The sequence below is a fragment of the Piliocolobus tephrosceles genome, chromosome 3 (genome assembly GCF_002776525.5).
Source record: "Piliocolobus tephrosceles isolate RC106 chromosome 3, ASM277652v3, whole genome shotgun sequence".
Lineage (NCBI taxonomy): Eukaryota > Metazoa > Chordata > Mammalia > Primates > Cercopithecidae > Piliocolobus > Piliocolobus tephrosceles.
In genome coordinates, this window is record NC_045436.1 from 131282575 (window position 1) to 131305027 (window position 22453).

Genomic DNA, 22453 nt, shown 5'->3' on the forward strand with positions numbered 1-22453 from the left:
TCATAGCTAGCTATGTCTAGCATAGTCCAGAGTCCCCTGAAAATCTTTTCAGTGATCTACAACAACAAAAGCCAGTTTCTTGGAATGGTTCATACACTCTTGTTATTTAAACCTTCATAGGAAAATACTAAATAGTGTGTATTTTGGTGGTAACATTGGTTCACTCAACTACTCAGCAGCTTGTTGATTACCTGCTCAACACCAGGTGTTGGATCACAGGAAAGAACTAGAGAGAATAAATTGACTGGTCCTTAGCAGCACTGAGCCCACGATCTAATAAGGTATGCAGCAATTTCAATGCATTGTGAAAATGGGATGATAAGGGAGAGTCATGTAAGAACCAGGCCCACATTCTAAGTTGGAGGGGTTGGATTCAGGAGTGAAGAGAGGTGAGGAAAGGTCAAGGGAGGTTTGTCAAACAAAAAGGAAACTAATCTGAGACAAAAAGGATATCTAGGAGTTAACCAAGCAAAGGTATGGAGGGGTGGGAAATGGGGGAATATTCTAAAAAAAAGCAATGGCACGTGCAAAGGCTAGGGGCTAGGGAGAGCAAGACATGCTTGAGGAGCCACAGGAAGTTCATTATGGCTGGAGCTCAGGGTTCAGGAGGGATGTGGCAAGAAATGAGGCTGGGAAAAGCTACTCAGAGTCAGATCTTATCTGTTCTGGATTTTACAGTTTAGTAAATGTATTCATTCAGGACCATTATCTTCTTTCTGGCAGTTAGAAAGTTTTTCTCAAGAGGAAGATGTAAATCTAAAACATTTCAAATCCCAGAGAGAAAACATTTTCTCTAATATAAGGATTGCTGGACTCTACCCAGGAGTGTTTACCAAGTGTTAACATTGACTTTTAAAATCTTCCTAGGATTCCTACCTTACAAGGTAATTCTATGCATATGGCATCTTTTTAATGATTTGCAAGACAAAACACAAAGCATATTTTCAAATACTGATTTTCACATTAAACACTAATTGAAAACATTAAAATCCAATAAAAAGGGCTGGGGTTCCCAGATCACTTTATTCTAAGATGTGGGTAGGACTTTAGCCATTTGACCACAATGGGGTTATCATCCACTGATTCTCACCTATTTGGGGTTGCAAGTCTACGCTACTTATCCAGAACCACTCAGATAACACCTGTTTATGATTCCAGCAATATGTGACCTTTTCTTCAAAATGTATTAATGCTTTTACTTTCTTGTTTTTCTTTCTGTCTTGGTAGCTTGTAGACATAACTAATCTCCTTGGCTTGACATTGAAAACCTCTGTAATCTAGTCTGGCCTAACAGTTCTTAAGATTCTGTTTTCTTCTCCGCAAACACCTCATTCTCCAACAAAGCAAAATGAGACAGAACACTCCAGCAATACAGATGATGTAAAGAGGCACCATGGTAGCATGGGGGAGGCTTTGGGTTTGAACTCAGAAAACCTAAATTCATGTCCTGCCCACTCCATTTCCAGTCTGTGTGACCTCCACAAGACACTTAGCCTCACTGAACCTCAATTTCTTTATCTGCAAAATGACTGGCTTCTCTCACAAGATGTCCAGTAAAATCAAAATGAAGTAATGGAGGTAAAAACTTGCTGTGAGGCCGGGTGCTGTGGCTCACAGCTGTAATCTCAGCACTTTGGGAGGCCGAGGCGGGAGGATCAGTTGAGCCCAGAAGTTTGAGACCAGCCTGGCAACATAGCAAGACCCTATCTCATTCTTTTTAAAAAAGTAAAAATAAAAATAAAATTTCTCTGGGCGGTGTAAAGCCCATTATTAATGTAAAGTACAGCAGTCCACCCTCATCCATGGTTTTGCTTTCCAGTTTCAGTTATCTGCAGTCAGACTTGGTCTGAAAATATTACACGGGAAATTCCAAAAACAAACACTTTCTGGTTTTAAATTCCACGCAGTCCTGAGTAGCGTGAAGAAATCTCACCCCATCCAGCTCTGTCCATGCGAATTTTTTCCTTTGTGTAGGGTGTCCACACTGTCGACGCCACCCACTCATTAGTCAGTCAGCAGCTGTCTCAGCTGTCAGATTGACTGTCATGGTATCACAGTGCTTGTGTTCCAAGAAACCCTTATTTTACTTAATAATGGCCCCAAAGCACAAAAATAATGAATGTGGTTTATTGTTATAGTTGTTCTATTTTATTATTAGTTGCTGTTGTTAATCTCTTACTGTGCCTAATGTACAAAATAGATTTTATCAGAGGTATGTATATATGGGAAAACGGAGGGAAAAACATAATATTAATATATACTATTAATATATACTGTATAAAGTTCAGTACTATCCACAGTTTCAGGCATCCACTGGGGGTTGTAGAAAGTATCCCCTGCAGGGATAAGGGTGGAGAACATACCCAAAAAGCAAGGATGAGGGAGGCGTAAACAGCAGCTCCAAGGCCAATTTCAGGAGTACTGAGAACATTTTCTTCCTTGTGCCTATAAATAATGAGTTTCCTATTTTTATGTATGGTTGCTCTGAAGAGGCGCCAAATCTGAAATCCCCTGTTTTATGAGGAAATTATTTTCATTTACATAAACAAAAGAATAAAGTCTCCAAGGCCAGAACTGATGGCTGCTCTAGAAGGAATGCCTTTGGAAGTTCTACAGTAAGCTCCAGGTTCACCTCACCCTTAGGATACTTTGCATCTAGTTTCTCCTAGTCCTTGTAAAGGCATTATGTCCTCACCTTTAAAATCCAGTCTACGGATGGGTGCACTGGCTCACACATGTAATCCCAACACTTTGGGAGGCCAGTGCAGGGGAATCACTTGAGCCCAGAAGTTCGAGACCAGCCTGGGCAACACAGGGAGACCCTGTCTCTATGGAAAAAAATTTTTAAACTTAGCCAGGCATGGTGGTATGTGCCTGTAGTCCCAGCTACTTGGGAGGCTGAGTTGGGAGGATCTCTTGAGCCCTAAAGGATGAAGCTGCAGTGAGCCATGATCGTACTACTGCCCTCCATCCTGGATAACAGAGTGTGAGAGCCTGTCTCAAAAAAAGAAGAAAAATCTACCTTAGAAACCATGAAAAACTCCTTTCTGTGTCTCCCTGCACTGTTAGGGAACTAATAATTCAAGTAAAATCAAAAACAAAACTCAAAAAAAGAAAGCACCATTAATTAACGAAAAATAATGACTGCCTAAAATTAGCCAAAGTGCCAGTGCAGAGATTTCTGATTTGAAAAATGCCAATAAGAGCAGAAAAGACTATTTCCATGCGCCTGCGATCTCCTTCTGTGGGGTAACACATCCCACATGCATTGGCATAGCTTTGCTTCACCTGGTTCCCATTTCTCACAGCTCACACCCAGCCGGATGGGCTCCTCTGTCTCCTAGCCAGATAAGAGCAAGTGTGACTTGCCTTGCTAAATGGTCAATTCCTTATGCAAAGCCTTCCAGTTCTCACCAGGCAGGTCCTCCTCTCCTGTGATCAGAGAGGCATACCCATTTCCCTGATTTCAGAGCTGTGCTATTTGGCACTTCTGAGCCTCACTGAACAGTCTGGCTCTTCCTGGCCCAGATTGTTTACTGCACCCACATCTAGCACCTTCTCAGTTCCTCTCAGCACTCGGAAAAATCGTCTTGTAGCTGAACTCAAACACACAGTAATACATATCCTAAGTACCCAAGACACACATACCAGAAGAACTAGCCCACACGGGGGTAAGAGAAGCATTCTGTTCCAGGTTCAGCCTTACGGACGACACTAGAGAAAATACCAAAAATAGGAGAAGAAACACTAAGTCCTGCTAGGAAGCTGAGAGAAAATCTGAGAACAGGCAGCCAGGCGCAGTGGCTCACGCCTGTAATCCCAGCACTTTGGGAGGCCGAGGCGGGCGGATCACGAGGTCAGGAGATAGAGAACATCCTGGCTAACACGGTGAAACCCCGTCTCTATCAAAAATACAAAAAATTAGCCGGGCGTGGTGGCGGGCGCCTGTGGTCCCAGCTACTCTGGAGGCTGAGGCAGGAGAATGGCCTGAACCCGGGAGGCGGAGCTTGCAGTGAGCCGAGATCGCGCCACCGCACTCCAGCCTGGGCCACAGAGCGAGACTCCGCCTCAAAAAAAAAAAAAAGAAAGAAAAAGAAAGAAAGAAAGGAAATCTGAGAATACTCAGCAAGGAGTGCATGAGCAAAGGATGGGGTAGATAACAGAGAGCTTTTCAGTCTCCGGACATCACAAAAGGACTCAGAAAATGACCAGAGAGACCAAGCTGGAGAAGAGGAAAACACTGAGAAAGAGCAGGAGGAGCTCAGTTATGCGCGGCTGGCTAATGTCTGGGGTTGTCTGCCAGGGAGTCGCGGCGGCTGGGCTGTGACAATGGGAGTCCAGGGCCTGGAGGGTAAAAACATACACAAGTACAAACGCCAGATGCCCGCCAAGCAGCCATCACGCCCTGCGCTCTGCTCCATGGAATCCTGAAGGGGGCTATTCGCACACAGAGATCCCTTTATTCATCCTCCGCCTTGCCCTCTTAAACCAAATCGAATGTCTTTAACAGAGAGGCAACTGGATCAGCAGTGAGCAAAAGGCGGCTCCCAAGTTCGAGGGATTTTAAATAAGACCCACGCACTCCAGACACAGAGCCCCATCTCCGCACAGCATAGTCAAGGGTAGGAATGAGGAAGGTAGAAGAGGGTCAGGATGCAAATGGAAGACGACTGCCCTGTTTTATGAAAATGGAAAGCAGTCCAGAAGGAGAACTGCAATGACCCTTTCAAAGGAAGGGAATTTAGACACTGCCCTCTGTCCACCCCCGGGTGATCGAAGTGATGGTGATGCTGGTGTTATCAGGTGTCTGTACCATGCAGAACCAGCCCACTGGATTTTCTCAATTATCCATGAATACTGGCACCTCCCAAGTAGTACTTGGTCTCTCACTCCCCAAAAAGACCTAGGAACATAATTTCTTCTAATCTGTCCCCCTCTCCTCCTTTCTAACTTTCCACCTTCCTATTTTCCTAATCATCTGAGTATCTCCTGTTCTAAAACCATGTTTTAATTAAGTGCTTCTACCTAGGGAGTTTTTTTTTTTTTAGATAGCTGCACCAGACTCCACGCCCAAACCAATGAGAAATTAGGAGTGCAGCCCAGGAATGGACATTTTTTTCAACACACGCAGATGAGTCCAGTGTGCAGCCAGGATTGGCAACCACTGGATAAGATCCTGAAGGACAGAATCCTTCCTAGAGGCCAGTACCCAGTGGCTGAGGCTCTGCGTGTCTGCTGCCTATTTCTGCAGATGCCCCGCTATGAAATCTTTTCCAACCTGCATAGCCTTCTGGAGACTGAACAAACCTCTGTTTGGTAGCTCCTGGTCTACGAGGGTCACCCTATACTGCACTATCAGACCCCACAGGCACTTTCCAGTGCTATCAGCCTGGCCTGAAGGATTTGCTGGGATTTCTAAAGTGTATATCTCTTCCTTGGGCAGAGTGGTGCTAAACACTTGTCTGGTTCTCCGGGAGCTGAAGAACTTTAGTCTTCTACTAAAGACCCAAGGTGTTAAGCTTCCTGGTCCTCCTTGGTTGTCAGAGTGTACAGGGAACAGCAGAATTGACCCCATTGTAGCATCCTCCCAGGGAGTTCACGCCTCAGCCTTCAGCTTCGCAAAATGTTCCCAGGAGGAGGTTTAGTAAGTCCAACTCTCCTAAAGTAGAAGATCACTTGGGAATCTCTTACATCCTCTTCCCCAGAGACACATCTTCCCCAGAGGCACATCTATTTCATCTTGTTTGTTTATTTATTTATTTATTTTTGAGACAGCCTTGCTCTGTCGCCAGGCAGGGGTGCTGTGGTGGGATCTCGGTGCACTGCAACCTCCTCCTCCCAGGTTCAAGCAATTCTTCTGCCTCAGCCTTCCAAGTAGCTGGGACTACAGGCATATACCACCAAAATTAGCCTGGCTAATTTTTTGTATTTTTAGTAGAGACAGGTTTTCACCGTGTTAGCCAGGATGGTCTCGATCTTCTGACCTTGTGATCTGCCCGCATCCGCCTCCCAAAGTGCTGGGATTACGGGCATGACACACCCTGTGCCCAGCCAAGCACATCTATTTCTAAGCAGATTGTAATTCTCATTAGCACAGGGCCTATGGATAGAGACTAAGCTTTGAAGATGGGTGAGCCTCCCCTTACAGGTAATTCAAGAAACCCTTCCTGATGTCTGAGGATACCAGGCACTGGGTTAGTATGTAGGAGACTGAGAGTGGGCAGGGACTCCAAGATGAAGTGTCCTAGCCAGGCTTGGTGGCTCTCACCTGTAGTCTTAGTCACTCGGGAGGCTGAGGCAGGAAGATGGCATGAGCTTCGGCTTCTGGGAGTCCAAGACCAGCCTGGGCAACGTAACAAGATCCCATCCCATAAAAAGAAGGAGAAATTTCCTAGGGAAACTCACTATCTAGGCTTCTAGGAATCCCAGAATCAGGTGTGACCATCCACATGGTTAGCAGTAAGTTTCCTATGGAAACTTCCCAATCCAATTCAGTGCTTTCAGAATAGGAAATTGCTAGCAAAAACATTTAATACTTGTATTTAAGGTGAGTCATAGTCCAGACAGGACAGGCCCATGAGATGTGGAAAAAATGTGTTTCCAAGACTCTGTTAACATCACTAGGGAGTTTCCTCTCAGGAAGGCACTCTCTATAAAGTCAGTTCTTGCAGGTCCTCAAACCAATTCAAAACCTAGCCTGCTGATTCAACTTGTGTGGACCTCAGCCAGTCTGGTATTAGGATGATAGTATAGGTATTCCAACTTCCTAGAGGAGCTCTGCTGAGTAAGTTAGCTCATGCCTGGGCGATGTTGTTGACACAGCCCGTGTTACCTCATCCATCACATGGTTACCAGAGCGAGTTTACCATCTTGCACACCTGATCATGGTTTTAAGTCCTTCATAGATTTACTTCATGGCAGTAGCAGGGTCCCTTCAAGAATGACACCAGACCGGCCAGGCACAGTGGCTCAAGCCTGTAATCCCAGCACTTTGGGAGGCCGAGACGGGCGGATCACGAGGTCAGGAGATCGAGACCATCCTGGCTAACACGGTGAAACCCCGTCTCTACTAAAAATACAAAAACTAGCTGGGCGAGGTGGCGGGCGCCTGTAGTCTCAGCTACTCGGGAGGCTGAGGCAGGAGAATGGCGTAAACCCGGGAGGCGGAGCTTGCAGTGAGCTGAGATCCGGCCACTGCACTCCAGTCCGGGCGACAGAGCGACACTCCGCCTCAAAAAAAAAAAAGAATGACACCAGACCACATGTACCAGAACCACCATGGGCAAAAACCACACCCTGGAGTCAGACTCTTTGTCAGTAACCCCCTTTTTTTTAGTGCTAGACCTATACAAAGAAGGGGATGAGAATAAGAAAACATCATCAAGGGCCAAGTGTCGTAGCTCACGCCTGTAACCCCAGCACTCTGGGAGTCCGAAGCGGGCAAATCACCTGAGGTCAGGAGTTCGAGATCAGCCTGGCCAACGTGGTGAAACCCCATTGCTGCTAAAATTACAAAAATTAGCCAGGTGTGGTGGCGTGTGCCTGTAGTCTCAGCTACTCAGGAGGTTGAGGCAGGAGAACTGCTTGAACCTGGGAGATAGAGGCTGCTGTGAGCTGAGATTACACCACTGCACTCCAGCCTGGGCGACAGAGTAAGACTTCATTTCAAAAAAAAAAAGAAAACATCATTAAATAAGAGATTTGTTTGCAAGCAACCAGCACATTGCAAGAAGCAACTTTCTGTGCATGTTCCATGGTCAGTTCAAACTTACAGTGTTGTGAGATATCACAAGATTGACAGTGATTGTAGTGAGACATCTGAGTACTGTGTCCACTTGAGAAAAATAGACTTAATGCTCCCTACGAAGATTCCCCAGCATCAAAGATTGGAGCCAAAATGAGGTGTCTTATTAATCCAGAGGTAACTAGCAATCAGCCAGGAAACTTAGCCCACAAGATCCAGGCATGCGGTCACCAGAGCTGCACAGTATTGAATCGTCTGCTCTTAGACAGACTGGCCCTGCAAATGCATGCCTGGAAGCTAAGCAAGACCTTGCTATTCACTTACCTGCTTTACCTGGGGTGGGGTGGGGATGGGCCAGGTAGTCAACAGCAAGCTGATGGAACTGCCTCTGGAGGAACTAGTGAGAGGGAGTGCCAAATCTGTCTTCCTTTCACCCAAAGGACCACACATAGCCTTCCCAGGGCTAAAATGTCGGCTAGATAGTGCTTGCCCTGGTACTTCTGGTCTCCCCACTGTGGTTCAGTGCCTCCTCATAGCCCAGGTGATACCTGAAATTCAGCAGATTTAAACCCAAGTCCACCCCTTCCCCTTCCTCAATCCAGCACCTTCCTCAGACCGACACCCCTGCTTCTGTTCATGATGCAGCAGCCTCCTGTAATCTTTGAGGCTCACAGCCTTTAAGTCATGCCCCTCTTCCCCACATCCAGTCACTTATTGGGTAGTGTTATTTCTTCCTGAATAATCCCCCACGTCTTCCCCTTTTCTCTCTCTTATTGCTGCGATCTTGAGTTAGAGCCTTAATCCCCACCATGTCCCATCCTGCTGCGGAGACCTCCAAAATCATCTTGGGAAATGCCACTTGAATCATGACACTCCCACTTTCAGAGACACGTTGCAGGGTAAGGCCACCTCATCTGCCTTCTGCTGTGCCCCTCACCACGCACAAATCCTCTTCCCGAGCTGGCCTGCATGCTCACTGTTCCGAGGCGGGCCAGTGTTTTCCTGCCTCTCCTCAGGCAGGTCGCTGTCTTTCACCTTCCTTGATTAAAGTCTAATTTCTGAAATGAAAAGTAACAGCTCATACTTATTGAATGTTTACCCCATGCCAGGTAAACCTTCCTTTTGATGGTCTAATGACTGAGACCCTACCATTCCATTTCACAGATGAATAAAGCAGGGGAAGTGAAATAACTTGTGCAATGTTGCATAACTCAGGAGCGGTAGAGCAGAATTCCTGATTCCAAGTCCACGCTCCAAACTCACTGTAGTCTATTACCTCCCAGCATTTTGTTCTTACTCAAACTGCGCTAAGCCTCCCCAACACCTCCCCAGTAGATTATAGTTAGAGAGGAGGAAGCAGTTCTTACACACTTTTGCCCTAGACGTGTTTGGCAGGGTCGCATTATTATAAACTATGGGTTCTTTTTTCCTGATATTGGAATAGCCACTATATCTTTCTTTTGGGTACTGTTATAGTAATATCACAGTTTCCATACATTCTGCCAATCTCTAAAATTTAATTGGAGAGGAATCTATTTACATTTAATGTAATTATTGATAAGTTAGGATCTATGTCTGCCATTTTAATATTTGTTTTCTGATTTTCTCATGTTCCTCTATTTCTCAATTACTGTGTTTTATGTTAGACTTTTCCTAATGTATCACTTAATTCTCTTATTGTTTCTTGTAAAGTCAGTCTGTTAGCAATAAACTTTTTTGTTTATGCAGAAAAAATAAATAAATAAACTATGGGTTCTTCATTCACACTGTAGTGGAAATGACTAACGGTAGCTTCCATAACCAGATGAATTTGCCTTAAACTAAAAGCCTGAGATTAAATCTGGCCTATGCTACTTAAAGTGTCGTACTTTCTTCTCCTCCCCTGCTGTCCTCAGCCAGTACTCCTGAGACCATGTGCTAGATTCCCATACCAGGGTTCAGCTGCTACATCATCCCGCCTCTGGAAGTTCCCTAAATGACATGCCTTGGCAGATGGCTCTGCTCTTTAATTAGCCATACAGTTACTGCTTCCCCTTATTTAATATCCGGAAGCTTCCACTTGTTTCATCCCCTTCCCCCTCTTGGCCATAGTGCCTTCCTACTATTCTTTCCCGTTTTGTGCTTTTGTGTGGTCCTGTTCCCTTCAATGTGTTATCAGAATCTCATCTCAATCTAGGGATTTTTGCCAAGTTGTCTGAACTCTCTATCTCCATATGTGGTATCTGAGATCCTTCTTAAACCCTGATTTTCCCCTTATCTGGTATTAATGCACACACTATTTTCAGGACCCAGCATAAAGAGTCAAGATGAGTGTTGTTTGCAAATCTATCATAACTTGGAGAAGTCCCCATACTTAAATGTCTTAGCCGTGTTAGTATGTACTCAGTAAGAGGCCAAGCACAGTGGCTTATGCCTATAATCCCAGCACTTTGAGAGGCCAAGCAGGGAGGATCACTTGAAGCCAAGAGTTCGAGACCAGCCTGGGCAACAAAACAAGACCCCGTCTCTACAAAAAATATATATATTTTTTTTAATTAGCCAGGCATGGTTGCACTTGCCTGTAGTCCTAGCTCCTTGGGAGGCTGAGGCAGAAGGATCCGTGAGACTAGGAGTTTGGAGTCTGCAGTGAGCTGTGATCGTAGCACAGGGACAGAGCAAGACTCTGTCTATAAAAACTTTTAAAAAGTCAGGCACGGTGGCTTATGCCTTTAATCCTAGCTCTTTGGGAGGCTGAGGCAGGTGGATCACCCGAGGTCAGGAGATCGAGACCACCCTGGCTAACACGGTGAAACCCTGTCTCTACTAAAAATACAAAAAAAAAAAAAAAAAAAATTAGCCAGGCGTGGTGGCGGGTGCCTGTAGTCCCAGCTACTTGGGAGGCTGAGGCAGGGGAATGGCCTGAACCCAGGAGGCACGGCTTGCAGTGAGCCGAGATCATGCCACTGCACTGCAGCCTGAGTGACAGAGCGAGACTCCATCAAAAAATATATATATACACACATATATATAAATCAACTGGGTGTGGTGATGGGTGCCTATAATCCCAGCTACTCAGGAGGCTGAGGCAGGAGAACCCACGGGGCAGAGGTTGCAGTGAGCCGAGATCACAGCACTTCACTCTAGCCTGGGCAAAAGGGCAAAACTCCATCTCAAAAAAATAAAACTTAAATAAATAATAATAAATAATAAAATAAATGCTCAGTGAGAACCATAATGTGAATAGTATAACCCAGCATGATTTGGTGTGAGGATGATTGATAATCCTTTTCTTCCAGCAGACCAACCCATCTCAGTGGGATTTGCTTCAAGTGATGTATATTCAAATTAATTTGTATCTCCCGGTCATATACTAATTGGTTGGTGAGTGGTTAGCAGCCAAGAAACACTGCTTATGACAAGAGAAAGTCAAGTGGAAGATTAAAGAAAATCATGATGAATAATCTGCCAACTGATAAATAAGATAGCTATAATACCACTTTGGTGAGGTGTACGCTTTTGGCCATGTGTACACTGGTGCATTTTCAAGACAGTGGCTATCTTTTCACTTCTGTTTGGCTAATCATGTTATGTTGTTCTGAAGTTACTGCTGCCCTATACCCACTTCATACAACCTGAGCTCTGTCTCCTTCCAATGAACATGAAGAACGTTTGATTCCATGGTTCCTGGTTCAGTTCTGATTCCAACAGGATGCTGGCATCCTCAATTAGGCCAGCTGAGGAAAGCATTAGAGAACAGTGATGCACTATGCCCTGTGGAACTTACTGAACCCAACAGGATTTTAGAGAAGAAATAAGGGGGAGCCTGAAGCTGTGAGGCTTCAAAAAATGTGAAAGAGAAATGAAACTTCAGCCTTAGAATGTCAAATAAAGTGTGATAAGAAATAAGAGGAGGGAAGATATTCCAAGTAGGCAAGGGCATCAGCATAAGCAAAGGTGCTGAAAGGGGTAGTGAATATGTAATGGTAGGTGAGCAGGACTGCTGGGAGCAGAGAGAGAGAGTTTGGGTGGAAATGACGTAGAAGAGTGAATTGGTAAAAATAGAAGAGATGATGGGGAAATGAGGAAAGCAAAGAAGCAACAAATATATAGTTCAATATGATATTGGAGGACAGAAATTGATTATTGGGGGAAATTTGACTTTTGACTATTTCCCAGGCTTAATTCAAGTATATTTAGCTTTCAAACAAGACTGCTCCTAACATCTTCTACACAGCTCTTTCAGATGAAGAAAATTGGCTAACTAGGTAAAGGGTGATACTTTTATAAGCTCTATTTTTTTAATCCCTGAGGAAGTGAACCATGTTATGAGTCACATACATTGTGTTTAGGGTAGATGAGGAAATGTGTTGAACTGATCTGCAGAGAATGAGAGCTCCAGACCCAGCCAGTGGGACTTCAGAACTTCATGGATGTCAACGATGCCATATAACCCAGCTCTAGGACACATTCATGATAGGTTCACTTACTTCCAAACCCAAAGAGGATATTCTTAGACACTTCCTAGTTTCTTCATCTTGTAAAAGTAGTTAAGTGGCTTTTCCAAGGTCTTTTGGCTATAAATCGTAGACAAGGATTCAGAGCCAAGTGTTCTGTCCCCAAGAATGCTTTTGCCTTTTTTTTTTTTTTTAAATAGTAACATCATGAGGACATCTCAGGTCATGGCTGGGGAGTGCTTTGTGCTCTGTAAGAGACTAGGAAATTGTTCACGTACTTCTTTAATATTGTTCCTGCTGTGTTTTTTATAGGATAACACATTTTAACTCTGTCCTCACTACTAGGACTTTATATAAAATCAGCTGGAATGAATTGCTGGTCAAATTCAAAATTAATGTCATGTCAAAGTCTTTTCCTCATGATATTTGTGTGTTTTGTGAGAACTGCCCTTCTTAAACTCTTCTGAACAAACTCATAATACTCCAAATTTAAATCCATCCATCTATAAAACTACCTTTTCTATATCAGTAGTACTTTTTCAGAACATACCTATTTCTAGATTATAATCAAATAGTCTTAAAATAATCTGGTAGTCTTTGTCTAGAACTTAATTTAAAGTGGCAAAGGAGGTCAGATGCGTTGGCTCACACCTGCAATCCCAGCACTTTGGGAGGCCAAGGCGGGTGGATCACGAGGTCAGGAGACCGAGACCATCCTGGCTAACATGGTCACCCCATCTCTACTAAAAATACAAAAAGCCGGACATGGTGGTGGGTGCCTGTAGTCCCAGCTACTTGGGAGGCTGAGGCAGGAGAATGGCGTAAACCTGAGAGGCAGAGCTTGCAGTGAGCCAAGATTGCACCACTGCACTCCAGCCTGGGCGACAGAGCAAGACTCCGTCTCAAAAAAACAAGGTGAGGGGACAAAGGAGAAGCCAGGCGTGTTGGCTCACACCTGTAATCCCAGCACTTTGAGAGGTCGAGGCAGTGGATTGCCTGAGATCAGAAGTTCAAGACCAGCCTGGCCAATATGGCAAGACCCCATATCTACAAAACATACAAAAATTAGCCAGGTATGGTGGTACACACCTGCAGTCCTAGCTACGAGGTTGGAGGATTGTTTGGGTCCAGGAGATTGAGGCTGCAGTGAGCCATGTCCGTGCCACTATGCTCCAGTCTGAGTGAAAGAGAAGACCCTGTCTCTAAAAAGAAAAAATGTGGCAAAGGAGGAGTATGCAGACTTAGGTGGAGATTCTGCAGGAGACTTCTAAGTACTTTTAAGGTGATCTGATTCATTAAATTGAATTTTAGTTTACTTTATTTTTAATGTTTATTTTTTATTTGCATAAATTTATGGAGTACAAATGTAATTTTGTTCCAAGGATGTATTTCATAGTAGTGAATTTTTGTTTTGTTCCAAACTTAGAACTTTCATCTTCCTTGCTGTAACTTCCTTTAGGATCTGGCTATCTTTCTTCATTTTTTCTTTCTTCTCCTTCTCCTTCACCTCCTCTGTATTAGTCTGTTCTCATGCTGCTAATAAATACATACCCGAGACTGAGTAACTTATAAGAAAAAGAGGTTTAATGGACTCACAGCTCCACGTGGCTGGGGAGGCCTCACAATCATGGTGGAAGGCAAAGGAGGAGCAAAGTCACATCTTACATGGCAGCAGGCAAGAGAGCATGTGCAGGGGAATTGCCCTTTATAAAACCATCAGATTTCATGAGACTTAGTCACTATTACGAGAACAGCACAGGAAAAACCTGTCCTCATGATTCAGTTACCTTCCACCAGGTCCCATCCCCCACCCCCATGACACGTGGGAATTATGGGAGCTACACTTCAAGATTTGGGTGGGGACACAGTCAAACTATATCATCCTCCCTCCCTTCTTTCTTCTTCTTCTTTCCCTTCAAGGAATGATCAAAAAGAAGAGACCCTCTAAGGAATGATCAAAAAGAAGAGACGCTCTAACGTTACTGAGCAAGAGTTATAAAAAATAGGCAAGGCAAGAAAATGAATTTAGAGGGTTGAGAAGGATCCAAAGAGATTGAATGAGAATTGAGTGTGTAAGGTAAAAGGAAAATGAGGTAGCCTGGTTTGGGTACAGTCATCTGGATAGAAAAATGTGGGTAGTCCACCTTGGGTGGACATCTCTTTACATCAGACAACACTGAAGACAGCTTGGTTGCTTTCTGGAGTTGCCGAGGGTGGGTACAGGGCAGAGGGAGGCAGTGCACAGTCATTTATTCTATGAACAGGATGTTTGCTACACAGATGTTTGAGCAGCCTGAAGCTCTTAATGGAATAAGGACAAGGATAAGTAAATAATTGGACTTATCCTGATGTTTGTCCCTATACATTTCAGAATTCTGTGACCTGTTTTAAATGGAATCCAAACACTGAGTATGAGTTAGATGATAATGTTGTTATTACACTTGGCCTGGCCTTGAGGACTGATTTTGAGCTTTCTGTATGAGAAAATTAGCTCAGAGTGACCTGAACATTTCTTTTTTCTTAAAAACATAAATAAATTCTGGATCTGCCTTGACCTTCTTGGAAGAAAGGCAGAGTGGAAAGAGTTAGAAGTTATTTGGTACAGAGTCATTGAGTAGAGTGCTCTCCTGAGGTAGAACAGAACTGTCAGGAATTGCAATTCAAGATGATTGTTGGCAGTGAAATTGCTTATCAATGGAATATGTGGGATGATGGTTCTTGAGAGTCGGGGAGGAGAGTGCAGCATTGTTGGGGCTGGCATCGTATCCACTGAAAACATTTTCAGCATCTCTTCTCTTCTATACAAGACTTGTCCTCTTGGTGTCCCTGTGGGTCACCATTAAGTCGCTTGCTTATTCTTTCTCACTATGTATCTTCATTTACGTTTCTCTAAAACTTCTGTAATTTGCTTTTATCAAGAGTTTTTCGGCGAGGTGCAGTGGCTCACACCTGTAATCCCAGCACTTTAGGAGACTGAGGTGAGCGGATCACCTGAGGTCAGGGGTTCAAGACCAGCCTGGCCAATATGGCAAAACCCCATCTCTACTAAAAATACAAAAATTAGCCAGGCATGGTGGTGGGCACCTGTAATTCCCACTACTTGGGAGGCTGAGGCAGGAGGATCACTTGAACCCAGGAGGCGGATGTTGTAGTGAGCCAAGATCACACCATTGCACCCTGGGCAACAAGAGCAAAACTCCATCTCAAAAAAAAAAAAAAGGAGTTTTTCCATTCCCTATGCATATTCTGGAGAAATTTCCAGACCAGGTAAGTGGTAAAGAACCAATCAGAGCTTAGTAAATAGGAATCCTACCGGGTATCAGCTCTGAACAAAGTACTGGGAAGAATGTTGAATCCCTACAGATTTTTGTAACACAGGAAGTCAGGTGGAGGCCAACCTGCCTCCACCTACTCTAAGAGGTCTGTTGGTCACTTGAATATTACACTAATAATTTATTGATGTGACTTTCTTTTGCAAGAGACTGCATCTCAAACCAAAAAGCGGTTCTTGTAGGTTAGCACTTTCCAGTTTACATATTGTTTGTTAAACTTTTCATTGTGTTAGTAAACCCAGCATTTGTTCAAGGATATTTGAAATAGCCAAGGGTTTTTGTAAGTGTTGTGCAGCAAACTAGTCCTAACAGCCCCTCCTCTGCCCTTCCACTCCATCACCCCAACAGGAGTCAGTGAATATTACAGATTTTTGTAGTATGGAAGTCTTGCAGAATTCTAGGCATAGCCTGGTGGCAGGATTGACAAAATCATTTACATTCTTAGAATAATCTAAATGTTGACTCAGCCCATTTACCTAAGGTATTCCAAGCACTGGGAGAGGAGAAAGAGGAATGCATGCTAAGATTTGTCCTAATATTGAATCCCCTGAAGATGGCTGTCATTCAAAGTATTCCTGGGTTCAGGTATTTTTAAAGAATTCATGGCTGGGCACTGTTGCTAACACCTATAACCCCAGCAGTTTGGGAGGCCGAAGTAAGAGGATTGCTTGAGCCCAGGAGTTTGAGACCAGCCTGGTCAACATAGCAAGACTCTGTCTCTACAAAAATAAAAATTAAAAAAAGAATCCTTGCTTGTCCTAGAGTGTTTTGCTTCTTGGAATAGTAAGAGGATTGGGGGAAAACAGATATATCATATCTGCCCTCTATTTAGTGCTTCAATTTTATACAAATAATTTCTAAATTATGCCATAGTTATTGGTGCAAAGATAGACACATAGACCAGTGGAAAAGAATAGAGAATCCAGAAATAGACCCACACATATGCAGTGGGTCTTGTAGATTTCCACAAAGGCATTATTATGATTCATTGGGAAAAAGAAGGTCTTTTCAACAAATGGTGCTGAAGTAATTGGATGTCCTTTTAGGGAGGAAAAATGAACCTTGACCTCTGCCTCATAGCACACACAAAAATTAATTCAAGATGGAGCAAAAACTTAAATGTGCAAGGTAAAACCATAAAGCTTGTGGAAAAAAACAGGAGATCTTCATAGCCTTCGGCTAGGCAAAAATTTTCTTAAACAGGACACAAAAAGCACTAACCATAGAAAAGAAAACTTGATAAACTGGACTATACTAAAACTAAGAACATCTGTTTTTAAATCCCATGGGAAAAATCCATAGCCTGTCTTCAAGATCTCTGGCAGAAAATCAGTCTGGAACTTGTCCGTTAGCACTCCAGAATCTGCCCCCTGCCCAAGACTGATGACCCTGCTACCTGTACTGGCAATAGGGAGATGAACACGGTTCAAGTAGGTTTTGGCAGGGCTGAGGCCCTCAGATCCTCACGATAAAATTGTCTTGCATTCCTTGTGTGATTTGGATATGTGAGAAGCAGCTTTGTTCCCAAGCTCCCCCCAGATCTCTGAACACTGGTGTGTTCTTCTCAGAACAATCCTTTGAGATCCCCTGAGCTTTGAAGTCCTCCTGCCAAGTCTGTGTGTGGGAAGGAGAACAGAGCAAAGTGAGGGCCGTTCGAGAGGTGGGCGAAGGCAGTTCAAAGCACAGCCAGATCCGGCTCTGTGGTGTCCAAGCCCTTGGGGTCCCAGAGCCCTAGAGGAAGCCTGGGATAGGGTGAGGCCCAGCCCTTTGCAGGGTGCTGTATTGCTGCATCCAGACTAGGAAATGTCTGAGACAGAGCCAGAAACATAAATACTGCACCACTGTGCTCACCACATTCATGTTTGCAGCAGAAGAGCCAAGCCCCCTGGCCAGGATATATGCTTCCTATTCAGACCTATGGTTTGGAGGGAAGGAAGCATGAAATGTATTTAGAGCTTTCCAAACTTTGATTGTTTGGCACATTCCTACAAAGGGAAAAAATAAAAATATCCCAAGAGATTAAAAAAAAAATCAGTTTCTAATGCTTTAGATGAGTGGGAAAATCTTGCACACTGGGGTCATTTCCTTTCTGTTTCAAGAAATTAATATTGTGCTGGAAATAGCCTGTTGCAAAAGGAGAGACTTCATGTCCTTTGAATGCTGATTATGCCAGAAAACTTTCCAGCCCGAAAGGGGAGGTTGTCCCTTTCCCAGGACTCTGATGCAAGATGACCCTGCAATTTGCTATTTTGCTAGGATAGGAAACCCAAGTCAACAGAGATTTAAAATTTGGAAGGGGTCATTAATTTAGTCATTCAAGAAACCATGCTGAGCATGGAATAGGGGCCAGGTTAGGCTCTGGGGTCTCACACTGCCCCACATGAGGAACCCAGGCTGCCAGCTCCGTGACCATCCTCTGCAGTCAGTCCCAAGTCTTTCTGAAGGCCCCTGGTGGCTGAACCCTGGCATTTAGAATTAGCAGAAGTGATATACTAATTACCAGTAAATAAAAAGTAGGTGTGCACCTCTGTCCTGCAGATGCCAGGAAACCAGGCCATCAGGGGACAGGCTCAGTCAGCAGCACCCGCTCTCTCGGTATCTGTTAGCTTCCACAGTGTTGTGTTTCAGAGCCGAGCCAGAAATCACCCAGGGGGGTTACTTGCATCAGCTCCGGAAAATGTGTAAAGGATTGAAGTCCTGAGGCTTTCCCATAATGTCTTATTTAGGCATCAGTCTCCCTCAGTTGATTAGAGCAGGAATCAGCAAATTTCTTAATAAAAGGCCAGTGACAGTGAATATTTTTAGGCCATGCAGTCTCAGCTACAACTGCTCTGGCAGCCAGAGAGAGCAGGAAACAAATAAGTGTAGCTGTGTTCCAACAGAACTTTATTTTATGGACATTTCCTTACAATTTGCACACTTCGTGAAATATCCATCTTTTAATTTTTTTTTCCAACCATTTAAAAATGCAGGCCGGGCACAGTGGTTCAGGCCTGTAATCCCAACGCTTTGGGAGGCCGAGGCGGGAGGATCGCTTGAGCTCAGGGGTTCAAGACCAGCCTGGCCAACGTGGCAAAACCCTGTTTCTACTGAAAATACAAAAATTAGCTGGGCATGCACGTGTAGTCCCAGCTACTTGGGAGGCTGAGGCATGGAAATCGCTTGAGCTTGAACCCGGGAAGTGGAGGTTGCCGTGAGCCAAAATCATGCCACTGCACTCCAGCCTGAGCAACAGACTGAGATCCTGTCTCAAAAAATAAACTTTTTCTTAATTTAAAAAAATAAAAATGCAAACACCATTCTTAGCTCACAGGCCATGCAAAAACAGGTGGCAGGCCAGATTTGGCCCGCAGGCCATAGTTAGCTAACGCAGGACCAGAGAGTCACACCACTTTCACAGCAAAAAGGATGCACATGGTTTGTGTTGACTCTGAGTAGGGACCTTCTCCAAAGGGTGCCATGATACAGAAGGTGGTGGGTGTGTTCCCTAATTGTGGGAATGGAAAAGCATCACTTTGGCCTCTCTCAGTGGTCCCATACCTGCTGACTCCATTTAGGCAGTGGCTTGAGGGTGCCCCCCACTTGCCAATGCCTCCTGCTAGGGACCTGCACACTGAGAACCCTGGGAAAGGGCCCTCTCCTTGGGGACCCTGGTCACACCCAGTAGATCAGTCACTCTTCTTCCTTCTTACCAGCTGCCTCACCTGACCACACTGGGAGAAGGACCCTTGTACCACATTCCTCGACACCCGGGCCTCTTCGGTTCAAAGGTGCCTTCCGGCAAGGCATGGTGGCTCACACCTATAATCCCAGCATTTGGGGAGGCTGAGGCAGGAGAATTACTTGAAGCCAGGAATTCAGGACCAGCCTGAGCAACATAGCAAGACCCTGTCTCTACAAAACAAAATTAAAAATTAACTGGCATGGTAGTGCATGCCTATAGTCCCAGCTACTCGGGAGGCTGAGGTGGGAGGATCGTTGGAGACCAGGAGTTTGAGGCTGCAGTGAACTGTGATCAAGCCACTGCACTCCAGCCTGGGTGGAAGAACGAGATTCTGTCACAAAAAATAATAATAATAAAATTAAATTAAAAATAAAGATGTCCCTTACAATCCCCTAAGGCACACAGCACTCCACATGTTTCTTTTCTTCCCTGTCTCATCACCCGTTTCAACCTTAGATCCTGAGCTTCTTGAGGCAGAGACCTCCATCTTGTCTGGGTGCTCAGCACATTTGCAAATATTCTCTTAGGGTTTTTTTCTCCATTACCCAAGGAGCAGTTGCTTGTTGCCTTTCCAACCAAAATAGAAATAGCAGTAAACAAAAGAAGAAAAACACTGAACATTTTGGAACTAAAATTTTATTATTACTGGAAAAGTCCAAGATAATAAAAAACAGCTGGTAAATTAGCACTCATTTAAGCATGGTCTGGGGAAGAAGAAAATTTTAATAACAAATTTTTCTTCCTAATTGTTTTTGTTTGTTTAGATTTATGCGTTCCCGAAGTGGACCTTAAAATCATGCTAGTGGCAGGAGGAAGCCAGTGTAGTCTTTGAAATTTGCTTCAGATAATCCACCAAGAGGATGGCTTCATAAACACAATTATTATTTTCTCCCTAAGATGCTGACTCATGTGAAGGGCTATTTAAAAGATGACTTTAGCTTTGTGCCCTCTCCTGCAGGTCCTTCCATAGTGACGCCCCCCAAGGACATCTGGAATGTCACTGGTGCCCAGGTGTACTTGAGCTGTGAGGTCATCGGAATCCCGACACCTGTCCTCATCTGGAACAAGGTCAGTGGCACAGACTTCAAGAAGACGTCCTAGGCTGACAAGCTTCTCTTGCACTGCACAATGATGGTAAAATGTTAAAGCCTTAGCATGCTTTGTTGACTGCAGATGCTCCAAGGGGAAACCTTAGCGCACTCATACAGGCACCTCCTCTGGATTCATGGGACAAAAGCCAGTCCCTACCATGCTTTAATTAGCAGCATCCTAGAAACTGAGAAACTAGAAGAACAATAATGCTGAACACCTGAACCCACCTTCGGAGTGTGTGTGCACCTGTGGTGTGTGTATGTGTGTGCATATGTGGGTGTGAGTGAAGTGTGTGTGTCTGTGTGTGCGCCCTCAGTGGAGACAATATAGCATAGGGGTTAAAAGTGTATGTTTCTCTCTTTCTGTCCCAAAATACCACCTCCAAGCCCCCACCAAGCTGTTTGTGATGTCATCAGTCTCCTCATTTAAGACTGAACATTTAGCTGATACTTTAGATCCTGTCTGCTTGGAGGCATTATTATTATTTTACTGGGCGGCTCGGCTAAGAAAGTGAAAGGACACAAAGCCCTGTAGCCTTCTCCTGTGAGCATGGATTGTATTTTTCAGATTCCCTAAGTGCTGGGAGATGGATGAGTACATTTTAAGAGCACTTGGAAGCAGGGTAGAAGGAGTGAGGTGAGATCTATTCTTCTAAGTACCAAGGTTGTAGAACCACAAGTTAGGGACAAAGGAGACCACTCCAGAACAGAGCATTAAAAAGGAACAAGAGGAGGAATATCAAAGAAAAAAATTTCTCCTTTCTGAATTTTGCTAAATGCTGGCCCCAAGTGGAAAAAGCATGATATTCTTTTAATAAATCAGTTTTGAAATGACTTCCCAAATGGAAAAAAAGAGGAAAAAAAAGTGTGAGGCTGAGTGCAGTAGCACATGCCTGTAATCCCAGCACTTTAGGAGGCTGAAGCAAGAGGATCACTCGAGTCCCGGAGTTTGAGACCAGCCTGACCAACACAGTGAGACTTCGTTCTTACAAATAATTTTTTTTAATTAGCTGGGCATGGTGAGGCCTGCCTGTGGTCCCAGCTACTCAGGACACTTAGGTGGAGAAACTCCCTGAGCCAGGAGATCGAGGCTGCAGTGAGCCGTGATTGCCCCACTGCACTCTAGCCTGTCTCAAAAGAAACGAAAGAAAAGGAAAAGAAAAAGAAAAGAGTGTGAATTCCTTAGCCAGGTTGGCTGAGTTCTCTGCAAGCCAGGGTTTCTCAGCCTCAGCACTATTGACATTTGGGGCCGGATAATTCTCTGTTGTGAGGGCTGCCCGTGCTTTGGAAGATGTTTAGCAGCACCTCCACCTCTAACCACTATATAATGGTAGCATCCTCCATCCCCCTGTCGTGAGAATTAAAAGCATCTTCTGACATTGCCACATGTCCCTTAAGGGTGTGGGGCTGGGGAATTGCCCTGGACTGAAAACCACTGCTGTTAGCCTCAGCTCCCTTCTCTACATTATTAAAGTAGCATGTAATTATCATAAAGATTAAATAAAGTAATGCAGGCAAAAATCACTTGATACATAGTTAGCACTCAGTAGACATTAGCTACTGTTCCTGGAAATTTTTCCCTTCGAGTGGCATTATCTTGTATAATTATCTTCATATTTGAAGGACAACATCTTCTTAGCATGTATAGTATGGAGGAGGAAAAAGAAAACACTTATTTGCCCTCAACTAACACTTCACAATTATACCATACACTTAGGTTTTGTTTGTTTGTTTGTTTGTTTGTTTGTTTTTGAGATGGAGTTTCACTCTTGTTGCCCGGCCTGGAGTGCAATGGCATGATCTCGGCTCACTACAACCTCCACCTCCCAGGTTCAAGCGATTCTCCTGCCTCAGCCTCCCAAGTAGTTGGGATTACAGGAGCCTGCCACCACGCCTAACTTTGTATTTTTAGTACAGACAGGGTTTCTCCATGTTGGTCAGGCTGGTCTCGAACTCCCGACCTCAGGTGATCTGCCTGCCTCGGCCTCCCAAAGTGCTGGGATAACAGGCGTGAGCTACCGCACCTAGTCGTTTTTGTCCTTTTTATACATTTTGAATTGCTTAGCCTCACAACTGTCCTACGAAGAATTAAAAAAGAATTATCAAACTCATGCTACCAAAAAAGAAAC

General features: G+C 44.3%; 1 protein-coding gene across 1 annotated transcript in view; it reads left to right on the plus strand.

The window, feature by feature from the left end:
- IGFBP7 (insulin like growth factor binding protein 7) overlaps positions 1–22453 on the plus strand; it is a 76941-nt gene that overhangs the window by 46819 nt on the left and 7669 nt on the right. Inside the window, exon 2 of the mRNA XM_023192211.1 lies at positions 20192–20301. Within this exon, the coding sequence (XP_023047979.1) occupies positions 20192–20301 (110 nt within the window). The remainder of the gene's footprint in view (positions 1–20191; positions 20302–22453) is intronic.